The sequence below is a fragment of the Camelus ferus genome, chromosome 25 (genome assembly GCF_009834535.1).
Source record: "Camelus ferus isolate YT-003-E chromosome 25, BCGSAC_Cfer_1.0, whole genome shotgun sequence".
In the NCBI taxonomy this organism is placed as follows: Eukaryota; Metazoa; Chordata; class Mammalia; order Artiodactyla; family Camelidae; genus Camelus; species Camelus ferus.
In genome coordinates this window covers 25,734,055-25,759,126 of record NC_045720.1, presented here as the reverse complement: position 1 = coordinate 25,759,126, position 25,072 = coordinate 25,734,055, and the positions used below count along the sequence as shown (strand labels likewise).

Sequence of the window (25,072 nt, the reverse complement as noted above, 5' to 3'; positions counted from 1 at the left end):
TTAGGTTGCTTGATGTTGTATTTCATAGCTCAGTGATACTCCGCTGCTTCTTTTTTTTTTTCCCTCTCCATTTTGGATAATTCCAATTGCTGTATCTCTTAAGTTTAGTAATCTTTTTTTCTGCCAAATCTAATCTGCTGTTTTATCCAGTGTATTTTTCACCTGTGTTCAAACTGGGTCTCTTTTATCTTCCATGTCCCTACTTAACCATGCAGTCTTCTATATTCTTAAATACATAGTCTGTAGTTATAATAATTGTTTTAATGTCTTTCTCTACCAGTTCTTTTCTCTCTCTGACTTCTGGGTTTGTTTCTGCTAATTTTATTTTTGTCATTGTGTGAGCCATTTTTTCCTGTTTTATTGCATGCTTAGTCATTTTTAATTGGATACTAGATATTGTGAATTTTACCTTCTTGGATGTTGTGTATTTTTGTATTTCTGTACATATTCTTGCACTTTGTTCTGTGACACAGTTGTTTCTTGGAAACAACTTGATTCTATCATGACTTGCTTTAAAGCTTTGTCAGGCAGGTCCAGAGAGCTTTAAGTCTATAACTAATTTTACCCCTTACCGAGACAATAATCTTCTGAGTATGGAGAGCCTGCAGATTATAAGATTGTTTGCTTTGGTTGGTGAGAACATAAACTATTTCTCACTGTGTAGACTAGACTCTAGGGGTTGTTTCCTCAGCTTTTTTTGAGTCCTTTTTTTCTCATCCTTAGATAGTTGCCATACATATAGGTGGCAATCAGTACTCAGCTGGAAGCTTGAAAAAGAACCATGTGTAGATCTCCAAAGCTTTCTCAGTGGGGGTTGCTCTCTCTCTCTCCTTTCCTTTCTCTGTCTATGGCCTGGAAAGTCCACTCGGTTTGCTGGGACGTTTGTAGATCTCATCTTGTTTCCCCTTATTCAGGTATCACTGCCCAGTATTGCAATATCTGAAGTTATTTCATGTATTTTATGTATTTCAGTAGTTTTAGACAGTTCTTGGCTAGAAGAAACATTTTAGTTGTAAGTATTTGAATAACAATTTCATTTAAGAATCAAAGAAAAAGTCATTGGCAGGGTTAGGAATGGCCTACTGCCTGGTGTTCTTGGAACACAGTCTCTTAAAGAAAGTAAGCAGGAAAAGATGCTTTCTCATACAAGTCATCATCTTCTTACAGGTCGATGGTAGTAAACTTTATTTATATAAAATCATGGAAATTGATCAACAATAATTATAATAGTTAAATTACTGTGGACTTAATCCTGAAAAAAAAAAATCAGTACAAGCTTTTATCTCTGCTGGGATGGATTCCCAAATCATAGTCTTTTATCTTTTAGTATATACAGAAGTATTGTAATGTAAGTGGTAACTTTTCTTTTACAAATAGACTCTATCTTCTGTTAGAGATACTTCCTCCTTAGAAGATTAGTCAAGTAATTGTACTTAGGGAGTTGGAAGTTATTAATGCTAAAGAGAAGTATGTGTTTAATGTTTCTGAAGGTCATGTGGACTAAGAATGTATGCTAATTGGAAACCTCGTACTCACAGCATGCTCTTGCTCCTGATATACGTCTGCATTTATGAAGCAGTATTTAAAAAGAGTGAAATGCAGATGGTTTAGGATGAGTTTATAATTTGACTTGGTCTTAGCCAACTGAATTTGAGAGGCTACTTTCTGAAGATATTTTTTTTTAATTTTGTGTTGAAGTAATACATCTCATGACCATCTCTTTTGATTTATGAAGACACCTGACACCTGACTATACCTCAGAGAACTCCAGCCAGAGACAAAGGGAAAGAAGTGTGAAGAATATATCAGTGTGTCCTTTGGGTAGTAGCAAATAAGGGTACATTCCTGGAAAGTAACATTAGCAGATTGCTCAGTCCAGTGTTAAGATACAGTGCTTTGAGCCCCTTGTAATCCAGGTAGTGGAAGCACAGTTTTGAGAGGCTTTTCAAATGGTTTTTATAAGTATACTACAGAAATTATAGTACTCATCTGTATAGTAAATTAAAGCATTGCACTGGGACTTTTCTATCATACCTAGTAATCATTGTGTTTAGTAAAAATCCTCTAAAACAAAAGATAAGATGTAGTGTTATGCCAGTGAAGTAAATAGTATATCATCATTTATGCTCAGATGAAATTTACATAATCAAGAATGAAATCTTTCAGAGAGCCTTGCTTTACTTAATCTTTACTGATTGTTTGGTTTCATTTCTCAAATAGCTTAAGTTTGTAGAAAAGAATAGAGAGAGGTGTTAAAGATCGGAAGTCTTTAAGGTTTTTTATATTGTATATCCTCTACTCTAGATTATCTCTTTCCTGAATTATCCCTAGCAGTGTAAATGTCCCTACAACTTTTTTTTTTTTGGAGGGGGGTGGTAAATTAGGTTTGTTTATTTTATTTTATTTTTTTACTTAGGTACTGGGGATTGAACCCAGGACATCATGCATACTAGGCACGCACTCTGCCACTGAGCTATACCCTCTCCCTGTCTCTACAGCATATTTTATCTTTACTCATTGACTTGAGTTGGCATGTGATCCAGGAATACAAACTGATGTATATGAATCTATTTAAAATATTGATCCAAAGGTAATTAGGCCATGATTTATATAGATACTCCTTATTTAGGAGATCCATGGTCTGAACTAAAAGAAATGCTTAGTAAGAGTCTCAGATTGATTCCCTTTCCCTCACCAAAGTGCACACACACACATTCTTCTCTCCAGTTTTGCATGCTGTTACTGTAAATGTTAAACATTTTATAATTTTGAACATCTCCAGTAGCTTTTTCCCACTTGTGATTGGGTGACCATTTCTAGTAGGACTTTATTTTTTACTTTATTATTTTTAAAGTTAGTGTCTGTCATAACTCACGTTTTACATGTTTAAAGGTAAGTCAGGTAAATTCGCAGAACTGAATATGGACTTGGAAGGAGGGTGTGATACCAAATCAAGCAGGATTTAAGTTTTTCTTTTCCCTAATAGCATCAGAAAAAAAGACAAATTTGGAATAACTGATTTATTTTTAGAATTCTGTCTGCTTTATTTTTATACTTACAGAATGTAGTGGAATGGGAGTTAAAAAAATGGGATTAAGGAATATTCGGCACTTAAGTTGGAGTGATTATTGTTTGCAACACAAATATGAAGGGATTATAGTAAAAAGCATGGACTACCTGGATTTTGAATCCTGGTTCTGCCACTTATTAGTTAGCAGTGTTATTTATTATTTAGGATAAGTTTCCTAGCCTCTCTGAGCTTCAGTTTCACCATCTGTATACTCATCTCAGAGCTATAATTGTGAAGGTAAAGTGAATATTAATATAGAGAGAGTATGTTCCATACAAAGCATTCAGTAAACGTTAGCAAATGTTAGTGGGATCAGCTTCTTATATACTTCAGTTTGCTCATTTGTAAGATGAGAGGGTTGGACTCCTTATATTTGTATCAGTATTTGTATAAATATGTTTAAATTTTCATAGTTTTTCATGATTAAATTAAAATGATTACCGCATGCCTTAGAAGTCATGTAATTTACCTGATTTTACAGATGAAGAAACCGAGGCCCAGAGGCTTTGCTTGCCCAAGGTCACATAGTCAGGCAATAGCAGATGCAAATGAAGTGGACATTTTTTAAAAAGATAGTCTGAAGAGATTATACTGTCTTCCTTTTATAGTGGATCAGCTTATCAACACACTATTTATTAAGCCTGCATTGTGTTCATGAAACTGTATTTGATATCTGTTGTAAGGGAACAACACGGGAAGCAGTATGCAAATTAGTGTAGAACATGGCTCATGCCTTGCAGGACTTTACAGTTCCATCTTATGTTACTGAAGTTATTTTGCTGATGTAACTCAGCATTTTTTTGAGTCTGCAAATTTTAACTCTTGACGTGATTGACTGAGGGCGAATATAATACTCTTTATATTTTGCTTCTGCTAATGAGAATTTGCTGGGAAACTTTAGGTTTTACTAAAAATGTGTTCATGAGAATGCCATAGTGCTTGAGTGTACCACTTTTATATATGGTAGGTGGCCTAACCTCAGAAGAAAATTGGTAAAAATATCTAGAATAATTCTTGAATATTAATTAATATTAATTTTAAACTTTGAGGATTAAATGTAATTTTCTTTTTTCACCTTAGGGCACAGTCAGTGGTGTGCTGCTAGTTACACCAAATAATATAATGTTTGATCCACATAAAACTGACCCCTTGGTCCAAGAGAATGGCTGTGAGGAATATGGCATCATGTGTCCAATGGAAGAGGTGATGTCAGCTGCAATGTACAAAGAAATTTTGGATAGCAAAATAAAGGAGTCCTTACCCATGTAAGTGGTATTTATACTCCTTTGCAATTTTATTACATCTCCATAGTTGACCCTGGCTTAATACTCTTTAAAGTATTTTTTAATAGTTTTATTATAGCTGCCTTTCATTTTATCAGTAATGAAACAAAAATATATTTAGTATTGAAAAGGTTATTCTTACTGCACTAGGTTAGGAATTGTCTTAGATTTATATTTATATATTTGGTCAGGTTCAGAAAACCTGGTAATTATAAGTAATCCATAGTACAAATTTAATTCAATGTTTACCAACCTGTTTTCTTCAGATACAGCATTCAGAATTCTAAATTATTTTTATGAGTAATCAAGGATAGCTTTCAAATGTTTCTTAGAAGAGCCTGAAGAGTCAGTTGTGGGATTTGAGGGAGGCCACATGAGCAAAGACCTGACATTGCTATAGCCAGAGGAGCTTTGTTTTCTGTTTATTGATTTATATGTTTTCATCCTTCTCCCTCAGATAAGTATAAAATATAGGGGATAAGGCCTACAAATTGCACAAATATAAAGAGTTAACCTTGAAATACACTGTTTAGGGGATTTGTGTGATTCAGAAAACATAGATGTAAGGCCCCAGGTCAGCACAGCCTTTGAAAGTAATGTGCTTATTAACAAAAGGAATGACCAGAGAGAAAAGGGAGGAATAAGAGAAAAAAATAGGAGAAGAAAATAAAAGATAGGTATACAAAGAAAGGAAGGAAAAGTATAAAGGAAGGAAATTTTTATGTAATAGAAATCTCCCATTCCTGCTATATTACTTTGTCAGCAGTTTAAGAAGTGGCTTCACTTTAACTAATTCTGAGATTTGTATCTCTGTATTAGCCAACAGAGATGATGATGGGTGTGAAACAGCTGCTTACATAGGAGAGGAAGAGCAAATTATTTGTGTTTCTAAGACAGACTCCTTGAGTTGTTAGAAGACCTATGGTATAATAGAATCCTTTATTTAAAGTCTCCATTATACCTGACACTCAATAGGCATATTTTGGATTGGTAAACTCATCTTAAGAAATGCATATTATTCCTAGGATTCCCTCTGCTGTTAGTTATTTTAATAGATCATCATCTGAAGTCCAGTTTCAGCAAATAAAGATTATCTGGGTGGGTGGAGGGATGAGGCAGCGAAGAAGTGGAGGATTAGATTAAAAGGGAAACCAGATTATGTATGTATGTATGTATTGTCAGTCATTGGTGAGATCCATTTTTTACTTGCTCTGCTTTTTCATTTGTATTATGATACTTTGGGGTTCTCTTACACTGAATGATTCGTGACTATTCTACATGGATGCTGTAGGGCTCTCCTTCTTCTGAATCATTATTTTATCATTCAGAATGTCATCGGTCTGGAAAGACCATCTATTTAATCCAACCATTTAAAAAAATTACTCCAAAAGGAATATCTTTCAGTGCTGTCTCATGAATTGATTAAAAACAGTATTTGGCAACAAAGCAGACAAAGAAAGCATGTGGTTTTACAGGTTAATGCCTTATATGGCAAAAATGAGATATAAGATTTGATTGGTTTTCTTCTGTCTTAAACTGCTTGGAAAGTTGATTACAAAGGTATTCTTCAGGAACTATATTGAGCAGTAACAATATCATTGACATAAATAAATATTTAGTCTTTCAGCGTGTTAATTCTGAAGGTTACACCACATGTCTAAATATATATCCAATTAGGTTTGCTAACTTTATCTCTTTCCTAAGGAAGGGTCTTATTAAATGTACACGTACAATTTCTCAAAACTTTTACCAAAGTCCGAGACCCTATGTATGTAGTTTGATTGTATCACCAGTAGATGGCACTGTTACATGTTTAATAGCACAGATAAGATGCTTGCATTTCTTAAAGGTGAAACAGTCATATGCAAGGGAAGCAGAGATAAGAATTGGACTTCAACTAAATATGTTTTTAAAAATAAATTTTACCTATCCTATACATAATGAAAATGATGCTTACCCTTATAGAAGAAATATCAAGAAGTAGAATAAAAGGAAAAGAGTTCCCCAACTTTACCATCCAGAGGTAGCTAGTTAATTTTGAGTTGACTTACTTCTGTCTTTTCTATTCTGAAACTTGCATAAATGTTAATACTTTTTCCACTAAGAGCTCATGGAATTTCCATTTATCACAAACCACTTTTAGCCATCATTTTAAATTGCTGACTTGTATTTCATGCTGTAGTATTTGTACTGCCTCCTTCCAGAACGTAAACTACCTTATCTTTGAACATTGGTGTTTGTGTATGCAAATGCAATTAAATACGGAAATCTAGATGTAATTATGAACCATGCAGCAAGCTAATATCTAACTTGTTAGCTGAACAAATGCTCTTAGGATTGTTAAGGGTTGTTACTAGTAGCCTAAAGAATCCCCCTAGTGTGTAATATTATTCAGTATATTTTTACTGTAGTAAGATTTAAAATATTAATCAAAATTTTATTTAAGCTTATTTTTCATATTTCATCAATGAATAAACTTTAGTTTAAAATTATATCTTCACCCAAGACTTCTCTTCAACTTCTCTTCGGGTAGATTAATTCAGGAAATCTTACATTGGTGTCTTCCATATCTTAAGCAGTTGAGGCAAAAGCTTGACTTAATTATTTGGTTTGTATGAATCAATCAAATTTTTGATATGCTGTTAAGAGATGTATGCTACATCCTTTTAGAAAAGCCTTTTTGGTGATATTAATTCAGTGTTAAGTTTGTGGAAGATAACATATTACAATTTAAAAAGTCTGGTAACTTTAAATTTTGTTTACCAACAGAGAGAGAGATCAGTTATCAGGAAGGGACTTCTGTCATTCAAAGAAAATAACAAGAAGTAATACTGATGAAATAGACTCAAGAATTCGTGATGCAGGTAATGATAGCGCCAGCACTGCTCCTAGGAGCACAGAGGAGTCTCTTTCTGAAGATGTGTTCACGGAATCAGAACTCTCTCCTATACGAGAGGAGCTTATTTCTTCAGATGAGCAGCGACAAGATAAATCTTCTGGTGCGTCGTCAGAATCTGTGCAAACCATCCATCAGAGTGGAGTAGAATGTTTGACAGTCATATCAGAGGCTACTCCTGATCACTTAAAATCCGACTCGGGACTTGCTGCCAATGAAGTTGGGACTCTTTCTCTTAAAACTGATTTAAATAATCTTGAAATGGCCACTAAGGAAGGAGATCAGGCTACAGATAATTTTCAAGAAATATCAGGTCCTAAAGAACAAAGCACAAGTATAAAAGGAGGTGCAGATCAGGATTTTCTTCTTAAGGAGAGTTCACTACACCAAGAAGAGGGTGAAAAAGAAAGTATGCCTTGTGGGGAAGCTGCAGAATTTAAGCAGAAGCTAATTGTCAACAAAGGAAAACAAGGAAAGGAACAAAATCAGGATTCAGAGACTGAGGTAGAAGAGCTCCGGAAACTCTGGAAAACCCATACTATGCAACAAACTAAACAGCAAAGGGAAAATATTCAACAGGTGTCACAAAAGGAAATTAAGCATAAAATAGGAACAGCCGATATAGAAGGTAAGCATTAAGGAGAATATAAAGTTACTTCATTTCATTGCATGTTGTCTTCCTCTTTCCTCAGCAACTCAGAAAGCTGCTGTATCTTGGGGCCAGTCTGAAAGATAGTCTAGTGGCCTTTAACTGATGTTTCTCTGTGGACAAACACACAGTCTCTGATTTCTACTGTCTTGTCTTTTCTTAGCCCACAGTGGATTGTCCATCACAATGAGCATCTTTTCCACCATGTTTAAACATTCCTCACTCACTGCATTCTATCTTTAAGCAGTTTATTTCTTCAAAGTGCACAGAAGCTCTATAATACCTCTGATTTCTCCATTTTCTTTTTTAGCTTTTGCTATGTTATAGCCTTTAAAATGTCTTTTTCATTGCATGTATGATATCCAAATTGCAATTTGTGATTTTCAAAGTTAAAATTCTCATTTTTTAAAAAATGCAATTAGACAAAAAATCTATTTCTAAAATTCTCCCAACTATTCAGAAGTTACATCATTGATTATTTTTCTTTAAGAAGCAGCACTAAGAATAAATTAAAACTCCGTTTTGTCTTTCAATTTTATTTTTTCATACTATTTACTTATGAAAATTACAGTAATAGTCTTTTATTTCTAATATACAGTGCTTCTGCCTAATTCATTATGGATTAAATGGGGTGTAGCTCAGAAATCTTAGCTAACATTTCTTATATTTTATTGGAATGCTGATTCCAGATTAATCCAGTTTACATGTTAACTTTTCTTTTTATAATTGAAAAAAATTTATTGTTAAAATATACATAAAGTTTACCATTTTAATCATTTTTAATGTAAAATATAGTGACATTAGTACATTGACAATGTTGTGCAACCATCACCACCATCCATTTCCAGAACTTTTGCATCTTCCCAAACTGAAACTCTGTACCCATTAAGCAGTCACTTCCATTCTTCCCATCTTATAGCCCCTGGCAACCACCATCCTACTTTCTGTCTTTATAAATTTGTGTTTCTACTGTAAGTAACTCATATAGGTGGAATTATAAAGTATTTGCCCTTTGGCGTGTGACTTACTTCCCTTACCATAATGCCTTCAAGTTTTATCTATGTTGTAGCATGTCAGAATTTTCTTCGTTTTTAAAGCTGAATAATATTCCATTGTACACAGAACATTTTATATGTTCATTTGTTGATGGACATTTAGGTTGTTTCCACTTCTTGTCTCCTGTGAATAATGCTGCTGTGAATATTGCTGTACAAATAATCTGTTCGAGTTCCATCTTTCTATTTTTTTGTGTATATACCCAGAAGTGGATTTGCTGGATCGAATTCTATGTTTAATTTTTTGATGAACTACTGAGCAGTTTTCTACAGTGGCTGCACTATTTTACATTCAGCTATGCACCAGTTTTTAAAACTTGTTTTTAACAACACTGAATTTTCTTTGTGTTATCTAATTTAGATATCCTGAAGCCTTAAGGACTATATTCAGTAGATATTAAGGAATTCATTTACTCAAAGCAAGTTCTAAAAAGATCAAATTTTTTTCTTTTGTAGTAGTTTTTTCTTTATTCAGAACTAATGAATATTAAAGAATATTTGATAAATATAGGACTTTTTAGGAAATTTATAAAAATTACCTGGAATTCATCACCTAGAGATGATCTTTGTTAATATTTGGTGTATTTACCTTTGGTCTTCAGTGTGTATGTGTTTATACATACACACACATGTGTGTACACACATATACAATTTTGGTATTTGTATGTATCCGTATGTATATTTTCATATAAAATTAGGATTACATTATATGTAGTATTGTTTCTTGGTCTTTGCACTTAATATTTTATGTCATGAACATTTTCCCATGTCCTGATACAGTTCACCCCTGAACAGCTCGGGGGTTAGGGGTGACATTCACTCGACCTCCACAGTCCAAAATCTGTGTATAACTTTACAGTCAGCCCTCCATATCCGTGGTCTGCACCCATGGGTTCAATCAACTGTGTATCACAGTATTGTAGAATATATTTATTGAAAAAGATCTGCATGTAAGTGGGCCCTTGCAGTTCAAACCCATGTTGTTTAAGGGTCACCTGTAGGTCTTTGCAAACACGGTTTTTAATGGCCCTTTAATTTAGCCATTTCTGCATTAAGGCATTCAGTTGTTATTAACGATTCATATTGTTAAGATATTTCCTATTTTTGATTTAAAGAATGCTGCCATGAATATTTTTATTTAATGTTTGTGTCTGATAATTGTCTTGTATTTTGCAATTTTTGAAAAAGATAAAATGAGAGGTTCTGTATGACCCAATAATGAGTAGACTACTTTTATTTTAGTGGGTTTATTTGGGTATATGTTTTGATATGGGAGGTTCTTATAACAAAATATTTCTAAAAGGAGAAAAATTGGTAGATATGTTTAGATAGGTGTTCTGGATTGTTACCCCTTTGATTTCTTTTGTGTGTGTGGGGTTGGGAGGATTAGGTCTATGTAACTAATTTTAAGTAACTCAAGATTCTATAATAGGGAGCTATTCAAAGTCTCTGGTATTTAGTGACTTTATAATATAATAAAACTATGTAATATATATAAAATTGTGGAATATAGTTGTGGGAGCAGTGGTAAAACTTCACTCTTTTAACCTGATGCAAATTCTGGGAATCAGATTATGTACTTTACACAGTATCTCACAGAAAAAAGCCATGACTAGTACCCATATCCCCTGACTGTAACTAAATGCTTTTTGTTCCACAGTATGCTGCCTTCATTAACTAATTAATGTCCAGATTCCTGAATTGAACCTTATTGTCAGATCCTCAGTGTACCTTATGTCAGCATCTCTGGTTGGAAGAGTCAGAGATAATTCAGTCTTAAACTGTCCAAACAGATGGCTGAATCTAGCATATTGTTTTTATTACACCTTCATATATATATAAAAGATTTACAAACTTTTGTATTAAATTTTTGCCTGTAACAACTGTATTAAAGTACATCTTTAAAAAATTCTACAAACTTATTTAGATGTTATTCTAGGAGGCTGATAGAGAATACGCAGAAAATTTTGTATGTGTATGTAATTCCCTTAGTGTGATTGTTACAAACAAAAATTTAACAAGAGTACTGAAACTTTCTCATTTTTTCCTGATACCCTTAGGCATAATTTTAGTTCATAACCTGACTGTTAGTTCATTAGTTTTGCAGTAAGACAGAAAAAATACAAGTCACTTACAGTTCACCTACCAGTAAATTGAAGTTTTATTCTGTAATTATTTATCAGAAGTTAGGAGATAAGCATTACTTAAATTACCTAAATTATCTAAGCATGGTGTATGAGAATTGAATAAACCCTGTTTACATCTCAATTCTAGGTTCTGTACTTTTAAAAGAAAAAAGAAGGCATCGATTGCATAAGTTCTTATGTCTCAGAGTGGGAAAACCAATGAGGAAAACGTTTGTATCTCAAGCAAGTGCAACAATGCAACAGTATGCACAGAGAGATAAGAAACATGAATACTGGTTTGCTGTGCCACAAGAAAGGTAAAAAAAAATCTTGAAAACATTATTGAGATTCTTTGAATTGAAATTACTCTGTGTGCCTCTTCACACCAGTGGCACATATAGTTTATGATTAAAACCTGACATTAAATCTGTTCAACATCTGAAAATTTTCACTTTTAAAATTTTATTCCCCTTTGTGGTTTAATTTTAAAAATGTGGACATATACCTAGTTTCAGTAGTAAAGAAACTTAAAATGTCTTAGATCGAGAGGGTTGATCAAAATGCTCACTGGTATGGCCCCTACGTCAAGGCAGGTAATGATGTATAATTTCTGTTTTAAGCAATTTCACCAAACGCTTACTGAATATCTGCTATATACATAGCACTAAATTAGCTACTAAAATGATGTGGTCTTCAAACTAGTTTTTTGTACCACTACACAATAAAATTCTTCATCTTAAGTTTAGGCAATTCTAAAGGATATCTGCCTTCACTGTATTGGAAATATTGACATTTTAAGTTAACACATTTATCTTTTAAGTATATCCAGTAGGATTTAAACATCATAGCCATTTGCCCTCTACCATTATCCATTTAAAAACTATTTTAATGTGCTCTTCTTTAACAGAATTTGCATCATTACCTTTTCTCTTTGAATTTGCATTTCCATTATACCTCCTCATAGAATCTTATTATAAGGTAGTATATTTTTATTCCCTTTACATTTTTTGTAGCAAATTATATATACTTAACATGTTTATGGGTGTGTTTCCTGAAATTACATGTATTTTAAAATTTTCCGTGATTATTGTCAAAATAGTAAAGGGTCTGAAGTTTACCCTACTTACTAACAAGTCGGTCTGCTCAGTTTAAGGCATGCTGGTAGAACACACAAGAGTCAGAATAGCAGCAGTCACAGTCACAGTCCCAACATTTGCTTGAGTTCTTTGAACTTCAGTTCCCACAGTTTGGTGTGAAGAATGCCAAGTGACTGCTACACATGCCATGGGTTTGTTAATGGAAGAGAAACATAAGTTTAGGAAACCTAAACCTTTTATAGTGTACAGTTAGCATGGTTACCCTTTGCTCCAGAGTAAGATACTGTTTCTACCTGTGCTAATGTACTTGAAAAGGTGGTACTGAACATACGCAGCGCCTCTGCTCATAGGACATGCAGAAGTCCAAGCGAAAATTGTCTTGTCAACGACTACAGTATTCCAAATGTTAATTGAAACCAGAAGAAAATTTTAGAGTTATCACTAATACACAGTTGATCAAAGCAACATAAATTATAAGCTGTCATAATTATTATACATAAAAAGAAAAATATGAGTAAATGTCTTAATAAAATAGGGCTTTCTCCCCCAGTTAGTTTATATGTCCATTAATGAATATTATTTATTGAAATGATGAGATAGAATTCAGCCCCTCAGTTCTACCCGCCTTCCATTTTTTCTTTTTAAGTACTAAGAAGCTTTGTTCATAAAAAAGTCTATGAGACTGAAAAAAAATTTTATTATAATAATGTCATACAATTCCTTAAGCGTGTTTCTATTTATATTCCAAAATTACTTGCTCATCTTTCATCAAAATTCTTTTTAGTGATCATCAGTGAACAGCTTCATTAAAAGCCCCTTCAGTTTTGTAGAAATTAGTGAATTAGAAACCATTTGATATGCAAAAGGATTTATTACCCAGTCTTTAGAATCTTTCCCTGTCTCAATACCAACTTCTGGCAGCAAGGAAGTTATTAAACTTTAAGTCATGTACCATTGTAAAATTCTGGATGAGTAAGGATATGCCCTTTTTCTGTAAAGTAGAAAAAGTGCTTTAGTGAAAACAGAACAGACAGTCTATCAGGTATGTTGACCGCATTGTTCTCAGGCAGATCAGTATGAGTGAAGAGTAACATATGGAAGCAGAAGATAAAGAAAGAGATCAATTTCCTTAGAACTGTCTTGTGTCTCTATACCTCTCGGAAAGTCTTTACGTGTTGCTCTGTAGACAACTGCTTTCAGGAATATAATGGTAAAATTATTCTCCCTCTCACCTACAGTGTGTGCGTTCAACAGAATGTGATTAGAGTAATTCAAAAATTTGGTATGATTTGCATAATTTGTGACTACATGAAAGGCACAGAACCAGATACCCAGATTTGCCAGTGATACCAAGATGACTGCAGTGAAAAATTCTACTCTATTATATCTTTAGTTAAAAATAACATAAGGATTTGTTTTTCTCATTATTGTTGGCTTTATTTTAACTTTTGCATGGAATATTCCATTTTAATATTGTCCTTGTACCTTGGCTAATGTTCATTAAAAATTAGTTTTATTAGGATTTTGAACTTTATTGTAGTAAAGTAATTTATGAAAATTACTGTTTTGGTAGAGACAAATTAGCTGAAAGATGAAACTTAACACCTTTTTAAAGTGTTAGTTGCCACGTAAGAAATGTTCCTTTAAATTTTTTTATTAGAAACAATTTCCAGAACCATTGTTATTGATTATTATATGTTAGTGGATAGTTCTATAATCAGTTTTCAATTAGCCATGCTAACAATTAAAGACAACAAAACATAGATATTTGAAATGTGTTTGACCCTCAAATAATGTTTATCAAAGATTTAATTATTTTTTGAAACAATAGGCTTTACTATCATAAACAAAATTGAAACGGGGAACAAGAGAATTGAAAGATTAGATCGTCTAGTCCTGAACCAATAATATACTGTGTGTTCTTGGTAACTTTTATCATTTAAAAGTTAAATACATTAAATTTCTATTAACTTGGAAAAATTCTGTATGTCCAGGTTTTAAAATAGGCCATTAATGAATTGTTTACTTGTATTTCAGATAATTTTAAATTTGAGAATTTTAAATAATTAGATCATTGTGTGAATGAGTTCAAAACTTTGGGTTTGATTTCCCTTCCCATTACTATGTTTCTTTAAGAGAAGAAACATTACCATGGACAAAATCTGAGCTAGTCAAAAGCCTTCCAGAGAAAATCTTAATGTAGTTTTCTCAGAGCTTGACAAACAAGGAAAAAATTACTTTAAATTAATGTGTTCCTGGTCGTGTTGTTTGTTTTCTTCTTAAGTGAAGCATAGTATTTTTTTGTGTATTTTAGGTCTTCAGCTTTTGTCAAGATATTTAACAAATACAATTTAAAAATTTTAGCTAACAGCACAGAATACTCTATTATTAATATTAATAATTAATATTATACTATTAACATTATTAATAGTCACTTGTTCTAACAGGACAGATCACTTGTATGCCTTCTTCATTCAGTGGAGTCCAGAAATATATGCAGAAGATACTGGTGAATATACCAGAGAACCTGGATTTATAGTAGTAAAAAAGATTGAAGAATCTGAAACAAATGAGGATTCTACTAATGAAGCAGCAGCTAGAGAATGGGAGGTAAGGAGAAAACTGTGAAGATTTCATTTATCTTTTTACTTTGTGTGAATTTATAGTTTTATGGTAGTACAGGCAAAGTACAAGTGATCTTTGTACAAAGGGGTAATAATTTTTTAGAGGTTCGTTGTCCATTATTTATTGAATGAATCTGATTGGTAACTTTGGTTTCTTACTATTGTCAGTTTTTCTTTTGCTTTGAAATAGTAGAGGAGCAACCTATCAGCAATAAAATGTCTTTTATTGAGTACATTTTAGAATAATATCAATTGCTGTTGTACTAATTTTAACATTTCTTTGCTATCTGATTGATTTTAATGTTATCTCCTGCATGGAGGAGATACAGCAGTAATTTGGCAATAATGCTAAGGAGTAAGCTGATGCTAACTTTACAAATTAGTAAGTTTTATGTGCTCAGATTTACTGAGCTTGTCTAAATGGCGACATTAATACATGTAACGCCTCTTAGATGTTTCTTTGAATATTATATATCATGTTTTTACATGATAGGGTGACAATATCTATTTTTTGTCTTGTGGTTGCCTGGATTAATTTCTTCTTCATGCATTAGAAGATACAGAGCAGATGCTAAAATGTGATAAGAAACAGAATCAAAATTTGTCACCCATTTGATGTTAATGTTTGTGGTTGTTTTTGTGATATGAGTGTATTGTGTATGTACTTTAACATGTATAATGATTGAAGGTGTACATGGCATGTTTTTTGTTAAAATTCCAAACCTGATTTTGTATGTGCCAAACTCCACTCTGTAATATATGTACAGCATCAGTTTCTACTATAACTCCAATATAGTGGAGGGAAAGAGTTAACATATATTGAGCATTTATTTTGAGTTATTTTAATACTCAAACCATAAACATTATTAATTTTCTTACTGGTTTTATTCACAATAGCCACAAACTAGAAACAGCCTGAATGCCTGTCAGCAAATAAATTTTGGATTATTTATAGTGCTCCAAATAATATAGCAACACAAAAGACAACAATATGGATCAGTCTCACAGATAATGTGTTTAATAAAAGAAGCCAAGCCAGACATAAAAGATTATACTGTATAATTCCATTCACATGAAGTTCAAAAGGGCAAAACTAGTTAAAAGTCCATCAGACTGCCTGTTTCTGAGGGTTTAAAAGGTTGGCTAGGGGCAGGAGGCAACTTTATAGAGTACTGGATATGTTCTCTATTTTATTCTGGGTGATGGTTACATGGGTGTTGACATATGTAAACTAATCCTTGTGTATTTAAAATTAGCTTTAGGGACTTTTTAATTGAAGATAGAGTGGAAGGGGATGAAGTTTTTTTTTTTTTTTTTTTTTTTTTTAAAGGTGTTACCTAGCTAATAAGGGAGGATTTAATGACAACTAGGTAATGGTGAAGTTTATAACTTGGGTGACAAGGTGGATGGCAATATTTTTAATCAAGGTGATTGGGAGTTTTCTCTCCTTTGGAGTTGGAATATTTAACTTTGGAAATAATAGACTTTTATTATTATTTATGTGAGTATTGACTATTTTGATTCAAAGGAACTGCCTCGGTTCTTGTGGAAGTCTGCAGGGTATAATATCCAAAGAAGAAAATAACTATCTCCTCACCTGTTTTCAGCTAGAATTGATTAAAATAAAAAGGAAGTGGAAAATAAAAAATTTAATTTTAGAAAATTTCTCTTGCATTGTCTAGAAACATTTTGCTGCACTGTCCAGTATAGTAGCCACTAGCCACTTGTGGCTATTGAGTACTTGAAGTGTGGCTTAATGCAACTATAGGGAATTGAATTTTTAATTAAATTTAGATTAATTTTAATTTTAAAACTGATACTTGATTCAGTTATTGGATAGCTTCTAAATATGTTTGAATAACTTGGATATATGCATCTACTTTTTTTATCTATAAATTTCATAAACTGTAAATATGATCTAAGTAAATCTAAACTAAATAAGATCAGGTATTATCTATGAACATTTGGTGTCTCAGTTGAGATGTGCTGCAGTTAAATATACAAAGTCGCATAGGTGCGGAGCCACTAGCCACTTACAGCTATTGATCGCTTGAAATGTGGCTAGTCCGAATAGAGATGTTCCGCAAATACAATATATATACACATATATATGTACACACACACATAGCACACATACACATACAGGATTTTAAAGATTCAGAATTGAAAGAAAAAGTATAAGAGATCATTAATTTTATGTTGATTAGGTTGAAATGATAGTATTTTGGATATATTGGGTTAAGTAAGTTGATTTGTTAAAACTGATTTAACTTGGGTTGGGTTTTTTTTTTTTTCCTTTTTAATGTAGCTGCTAGAAAATTTATAGTTGCATGTGTCTTGCATTGTGTTTCTGTAGTGCCTGATGGTTAGTAAGTGGCCAAAAAGTTTTTTTCCCCGTCGGAAGTCTGTTGTTTGCCTTTGGGCTCACTCTTGGTGTTGTACATTCTGCAGGTTTGAACAAATGTATAATGATATAAAAAAGTATTTTAAATGTTAAAAGGATATTTTCAGAGAATGAATTTGGCTAGAGAACTTATATAAAATAAGTACTTTAAAACAATTTTTTTTCAAGTTTTTGTTCTATCTAGTGGTGGAGAATATGTGACTTAGAATTTAGGATGAATTTTTTATGGCTACCAACTTGAACATCAGTGTGATTAAAACTGTCTGCTCTGCTCACTCTTACTTTGCTTCAGCAATACTTAGGAGATCTTTGTTATTGCTGATTGTTAGTCAACATGAAATATATTTCTAACACAAAATTTATACATTGGGAAAACTTTTGCAAAAACTTGTCTCCTCTACTACTTCTTTTCTGTTTTACTTACTGTCTCCCTCCCTGTGTAAGTGCCACGAGGGCAGGGTTTTGTGGATTTCTTATACTACTGTATCCTGAGAGCTAAGAACAGTACAAGCATATAATTCATCCTCAATATATATTTATTGCATTAATGCATAAATTTGTACATAGATTAAGATAAATAATAAAACTTGTGCTTAAAAAAATATTGGCCTTTATCCTAAAATAAGTTCTTACGTCAATTGTAGTAAATATTTTCTTGTAAAGCCATGCACTCTGGAATTTGAAATTAACTGACAATTTAGCCTCTCTCATTTTACATTTTATACTATTCTTGATTCTGCTTTAACATATCCAGTGATAGTTTATTATCTCAAAGGGCAATATTTTCATTTTAGGACAACTCTATTAGAAAATTCTTTCTCACAGTGAGTTTAAAGAAACACACTTTCGTAGGTTGAATCCATATGTCTTTGTTCTTCCTTCCAGAGCACATCAGTAACAACAGACATTTTCTAGATAATCTGAAAATATTATCTTCCTTTTTATTACTGATTATTTTCTCCAGTACTTCCTCTGTTTGACTTTAATAACTCTGCTTTGATCCTCCACTATCCTCATCATTACCCTAAAAGCATTCACGGCACCCCAAATTATTAAAATGTGCACTGGCGATAGTAAGAAAAACTATAATATTTGAAACAGTTTCAGTTCCCAACTATGCAAATTGAAAGTTAGTTCTACTGAAAATAATTAGAAAAGGCTGGAATTTAAGGAATAGAAATAATGAGAAAAGGAAGAAAGGAGAGAGTATTAGAAATTTGTACAATGAATTCTAGAGAGAGTACGAGCAGCAGAAACCTACCTTTACTGAGAAAGAAAGTTAGCCAAATTTTAATGTTTTCAGGAGTAAGAACCCCTTATTATACATCAAAACTAAGATTCCTGAATATTGAGAGAAAGAATCTGAGAAATACTACACGCATAACTTAAGACGTGTAAGAGATTGATATTCTTTAATATGTACTCTTTATTGTTCTAGTTTAGGCAATAGAACTATAGTTAGCATAAAACATCAGCTTACCTCATCTCTGTTTTTTTAAACAATATTGTCTTGAGTTTCTTAATTATGAGTTCTGCTTTTGGTAGTTTAATAACCCTACCTTGCAACCAAGAAGAAACTTACTGTGGAGTCTTCTCTGGTTTCTGCTGGTATCAAGTGACAAGAAGTCAGTAGAGAATGTGTAGTGAGGATAATGTTTCATGTGGGCCTTTGCAGTTTTGTGGAAAATACTACTTTTTGCTTTTTAATGGCGATTGTTTTTAGGATTTTCACTGAAACAGAAAGTGCACTAATGACATTTCAACAGTGTCAGGAAGGTCCTGAGGTAAAGGTGGGGAAAGATGCCTATTGAACCCTACTCTTTTCCTGATGATAGTGCTTTGATTTGATTAATGTACAAACATAGAGATTAATAATATAGTGAATTCGCATGTACTAGTCACTCAGTGTTATCAGCTTATTTCATTTATAATTCTTCCTTTTCCCCAGTTCACATTTATTCAAATGTGATAACAGGCTTTAAAATCTATGTAATATGAATGTATTTTTACAGTTTGCTGTTTGAATCTGGATCCATCTAAGGTTCAGATGTTTCATTTAGTTAAAATGTCTCTTAAATCTTTGGAAATATAGGGTCTCCCTCCATTTCTTTGCTTTGCTTTGTTTTTTTCCCCCCTTGTAATTTTAGTTTTTAAGAAACCAGATTTTTCCTGTAGAATGTCCTACAGTCTAGATTTTGCTGATCACATCCCCACAGTGTTAATAGCATGTTCTTTTACCTTGAATTTCCTATAAATTGATAGTTAGATCTAGAGCAACCCATTTAATTATAATATCATCTTTATTTTACAGGTGACTTCTCTAAGCATGTTTCTTATTTAGCTAAAGTCCTCAAAGTAGTCAATCTCTAATTCGGAGACTGCTCTCTTTTTACCACACCAGGTTCTCAACCTTGGCAGAATCTTTGAATCATTTGGGGGCGCTTTGAAAAATCATACTGTTCAGGGTCACTTGAGACCAATTAAATCAGAAGCCCTGGGGAGGAACCTCATTGTCAGTATTCTTTTAAAGCTCCTCAGGTGATTGCATTGTACAGTAGTGGTGGGAAAACCACTCTGCTACAGCATGCCAGCTCTGCGGGGATTGTGTTAAACGTATACAATGCTAAGGGTGGGGGAGATTCTTTCAGACTGTATTGGTCGTAATATACTTTAATTTTCAAGTGTCTTTCTTGCAAGTTACAATGTATAAAATATTTTTCAAAGTATTTCTCTTACTTTGATGTTGCATCTGCACCCCAGAAACATAAATTTGGTTCCCTGTGGAGAGAGGTTTCTTTAATCATTTTGTGCCCTGATAATTTTTTTTTAAAGTATAGTTAGTTTACAATGTTGTGTCAGTTTCTGGTATACAGCATAATGTTTCAGTCATACATATATATATTCCTTTTCATGTTCTTTTTCATTATAGGTTACTACAAGATATTCCATGTAGTTCCCTGTGCTGTACAGTATAAACTTGTTGTTTATCTATTTTATATATAGTAGTATCTCCAAATCTCCATCTCCCAGTTTATCCCTTCCCACCCCCTTCCCCACTGGTAACCATAATTTTGTTTTCTATGTTTTATAAATAAGTACTTTTGTGCCTTTTTTTTTTTTTTTTAAGATTCCACATATGAGTGATATCATATGGCATTTTTCTTTTTCTTTCTGGCTTACTTCACTTAGAATGATGGTCTCCAGTTCTGTCCATGTTGCTGCAAATTGTACCTTGATTTTTAAAAAGTTGTTTTCTTATCAGTAGCCGTCATCCTGACACAGTTAGTTCAGGCATAGCTCCCTTACATACCAAAGGGCTCCTATTAAGTTGTTTACTCAGAGGCACTACAAGGAGAGGGAAATCAAGAAATACACCAGGCAACCTACATATATATATATGTTTTTTTTCATTAAAGTGTGTCTCTTGAACTTTTGTATCAAATACACTTTAAATTAGTTTGATGTATTTGACAAGTACCCAAGAGTCCACTGATACAGTCAAAAGCAGTGCTTACCACAATAAGCCTGAAATATCTTTGAAGCCTGTTTGTTTTTAAGATTCATGTGAATTTTGTGCTCATCTTCTTAATTTATCTGATGTAAAATAAAAGCAGTTTTAAAAATTGCTTATCATGAAGGAAAAATGATGGTATGGTAAAAAAAAAATGAGTTTTATCCTGTCATCAGAAACCATGGCACATAACTGCCCCTCTTGGGCTTTATCACCCTCAAATAATGCCAAAATTAAAGTTGAGTCAATATATAAAACAAAATTCTAGCTCTCTTCTCAGGCTAGCCAGTAATATCCATACAGAGCTGATTTTGTTCAAAAGAAAACTAGTTTCTATCTCTGAGTCATTAAATAGAGATCACATTTCTCAGATAAAGGCAATTAAAGAAGAGTATACTTTTTAATATATTGATTGAATCACATAAAATTATGAATCAGAACTCCAAAAGAAATTCAGTAAATCTGGAAAAGGGATAAATCAAAAGCGTTAAAGACGATTAAAATTTTCACTGAATGCAAGTTGTCTTATATAATATTTCTGTGTTTAGTATTTTTAACTTTCCTTATTGAGGTATGTGTGATTGATATACAAGAAGCTGTGCGTGTTTACTGTATATAGCTTGATGAGTTTAGAGACAAATGTGCATCCATGAAACTATAACCACAATCTGTGCCATTAAACATTCATCGTCTCCAAAAGTTTCTTCCTACCCTCTTTATTGTTAACATTTTACAGTAAGAACATTTAACATAAGATCTACCTTTCTCAGCAATTTTTCAGGTATATAGTACAGTATTATTGGAGGCACTGTGCTATATAGTAGATCTCTATTTCTAGGCTATTCATACGATTTTTCTTACTAGCATTTAGCGCCCTGAAATCATTATGGTGTACCAATTTTAATTTAGGATGTTATCTCCCTCAGGAAAGTTTTGAACCAATGCTTTGCTTTCCCTGTTAATATTCTTCCTCAGTTACTAGCCAAAAGTTACGGGCTATCAAATTCCTATTAAAATCCAAAATGTCACTTAATGTGTATTGTGAGAAAGGATAAATGAATAACAGGATAGGTTATGATTTTAAATATTAAAATATTACTTTAGATCTATTATTACTTCTAGTAGACCACTCACAACTTAGAGGAAATAAGATATAAGATGATTCAATAACTTCAGCCCTGATAAAGAAAGTAGAGGAAAAAAGATTAGTAAGTTGAATATCTGAATTATGAGAACAGATTATGTTCAATCTTTAAATGGATTGTGTTTATAAAAGTGCTTCATTTTATGGTCTGTCATTTTATATTTTTAATACTAAATTGACATTTGCTTCAAGTTTTGAAATGTCTAGGCCAATTTAAATGACTTAGCATTATATTTTCTAAATACTATGAAAAAAGATTTACTGAGCTCATTTTATGTCTGCTAGCTATTGTGTTTATTAATTAGGAAGCATTTGGCTTCAAGAAACAGAAAATCACTCTCAAGATAGCTTAGACCAGTTGATTTTTCTTTTTCAATTGAGGTATGAATGACATAACATTATATTAGTTTCAGGTGTACAACATTATGATTCAATATTTGTATATATTGTGAAATGATCACCACAGTAAGTCTAGTTAACATTCATCACCATACATAGTTAAAAATTTTTGAGGACTTTTAGAATCTATTCTCTTAGCAACTTTCATATATATAATACAGTATTATTAACTGTAGCTACCATGCTGTTCCTCGCATCCTCATGACTTACTTAATAACTGGAAGTTTGTACCGTTTTGACCCCCTTCACTCATTTTGCCCACTCCAGTGCTCCACCTCTGGCAACCACCAGTCTATGCTCTGTATTTATGTGGTTGGTGTTTTTGTTATTGCTGTTGTTTTAAATTCCACTTGTAAGTGAGATCATATGGTATGACTTCCTCTGACTTATTTCACTTAGCATGATGTCATCAGGGTCCATGGATGTTGTCTCAAATGGCAAGAGTTCAGTCTTTTTTATGGCTGATTAGTACTCTATTGTGTATCTATGCTGCATCTTCTTTATCTGTTCATCCATTGATGGACAGTTAGGTTGTTTCCATCTCTTAGTTGTTGTAAGTAATGCTGCAGTGAACATGGCAGTTCATATATCTTTTCAAATTAGTGTTTTCATTCTTCAGATAAATATTGAGAAATATTGCTGGACCGTATTTTTAATTTTTTTAGGAACCTCCATGCTGTTTTTCTTAGTAGCTTCACCAATTTACAGTCCCACCAATAGTGCACAAGTTTCCCTTTTCTCCATATTCTTGCCAGCACTTATTACATCCTTTCTTCTTGATAATAGCCATTCTGTCTGGTGTGCCGTGTAATATCTTATTGTCGTCCAGTTGTTTTTCAAAGTATGATCCCCAGATCAGCAACAGCAGTACTGTCTAGGAATCTGTTAAAAAAGTACACTCAAACTCCATTCCAGTCTACTTAAAAGGAACAGGTTTTAGAACCCAACATTCCGTGTTATAACAAATGCTGCAGGTGATGCTGGCATAGGCTAAAATTTGAGAGCCACTAGTTTAGATCTATAAGGACCCACCTGTCCGAGCATGGAGCTAGCCTTCTCAGAAACACGTGACTGAAAAGATACATTAGCAAAATCAGAGCTGTATTAGGAAGGTGTAAGGATGGATGCTGAATAGAACCAACAAAACAGGCTATTCTACACAGAGTGTGTGTGTATATATTTTTTAAAATCTCATTTAAAGTGCATTTTGTATGTATATTTCTAATTCTAGAAAATCTGGCTGGAAGTAATGATAGGTTTAGGCTTCCAAGATAGCACCCCAGTACCACAAATTATTTAATGTTGTTAGTATGTATAAAGGGAGTGCAGGGGTGGCGGTGGTTACTACAGAGCACTAAATGTATAATAGGACTATGTATTTTAAGGCTGGTATGGAGATGGTTAGGGAAATATGGGCGTGGCTGGTGTGTGTAGCAGGGTGGATATTCATTGTGGGGTGTGCTGTGTCCTGTACGCGCACATGCTGGAATGTGGATGAAGGCGATGTAGGGCTGTGGGGGTGGTGCAATGTGTGTATACTAGAAAGGTGTGTGTGTGTGAAGGGTGGCATTGTGTGTGCACAGCTTTGTGTATGCACACAAGGTAAAGAAGGGGAGCAAGTTTAGCTTAGAATGGGAGATGAATCAAGTGTATCATGACTGGGGAGAAGGGAGGTGAGAGGCACAGTATAGGGGTGGGAGAGTAAGAGGTACAAGCTGTTAGGTGTGAAATAAACTACAGGGATATATTGTACAACATGGGGAGTGTAGCCAATAGTTTATAATAAGTACATAGTATAACCTTTAAAAATTGTGAATCACTGTATCATATACTTGTAACTTACATAATGTACAGCAACTATACTTCAATTTTTTAAAAATGGACTGTGACACTCAGAAATTTTCAGGTCACTTTGAATAATTGTGTAGAATTTATTTGTGGTGGATTGGCTTCATTTTCACATAGTCATTCTATAAAATTTGAGGGTTGAAGGGTCCTCAGAGGATGTCTTATTGCTTAAAAAATTAGATGAAATTTTATAGACTTCTTAGATATAAAGAACATAATTTTATGACTGAGCAAACAAAATATTAATTGAAATCATCTGTGTACTTTGGGAGGGACTCTGGAAACTGTACTTACTACTTTTTTATGACTGAGTTATTTTTAGTATATTTCTTAGTGTACTGGTATTTGGAAATAATGCTCTGTGTCTTTAAAGTGTTGAGCCCTTTCTTTGTACATTTGGGTACAGTGCAACCAAACTTAAACATGGGAAAACCTCTCTTCCCTCCCAAGCTTTACAGTCTCCACTCACGACTATCTTTGCGATGGATACTACTTAGTGATTAGCTCTCTGTCTTGTCAATCAAATCTTTGTCTCTAGCAAACTGTTTTGTCACTATAGTAGGGCTCTGGTGCTGAAAATTTATCTTTGACAGAGGAAGAATGCTTTTTAAAACAGTTCTTAGGAGATTTGATGTTACTTAATTTGCCCTGGAAAGGAAATGTCTCGTCTCTGGTATGGGAAAAAAGGGAGAAGGCATCAACCAATTAATCAAAAATATACTCTGGTAAATCTTAGCCAATGATTTCAGTTTCTGTATTTACTAGTCTTTTTATGGTGAATTATGCAAAAATATACAATTTATGAAAGTTTAAGCGCAGAAAATATTTGTAGAATATAAAATTGTATGATTACAAAAAATGTACTGTTATTTCTGCTAATCCTAAGTATCTTCAAAAAGGAAATGAATAAGAGACTATAATTTTGTTTTGTGAAAGTGTATTGATTTTCCTGTTCTGCAGCAACAG

General features: G+C 33.1%; 1 protein-coding gene across 10 annotated transcripts in view; it reads left to right on the top strand.

Annotated features, from left to right (window-relative positions):
• The window catches only part of OXR1 (oxidation resistance 1), a 302,119-nt gene that overhangs the window by 252,964 nt on the left and 24,083 nt on the right, over nucleotides 1–25,072 (top strand). For 8 of the 10 annotated variants that reach the window (XM_014562929.2, XM_032467912.1, XM_014562928.2 and 5 more), the window contains 4 exons: nucleotides 4,151–4,335; nucleotides 7,123–7,877; nucleotides 11,228–11,396; nucleotides 14,624–14,786. In XM_014562929.2, coding sequence (XP_014418415.1) covers nucleotides 4,151–4,335; nucleotides 7,123–7,877; nucleotides 11,228–11,396; nucleotides 14,624–14,786 — 1,272 coding nt within the window. Of the gene's footprint in view, nucleotides 1–4,150; nucleotides 4,336–7,122; nucleotides 7,878–11,227; nucleotides 11,397–14,623; nucleotides 14,787–24,648; nucleotides 24,832–25,072 lie in introns of those variants that run through there. The other 2 variants (XM_006189073.2, XM_006189074.2) reach the window with 2 other exon arrangements.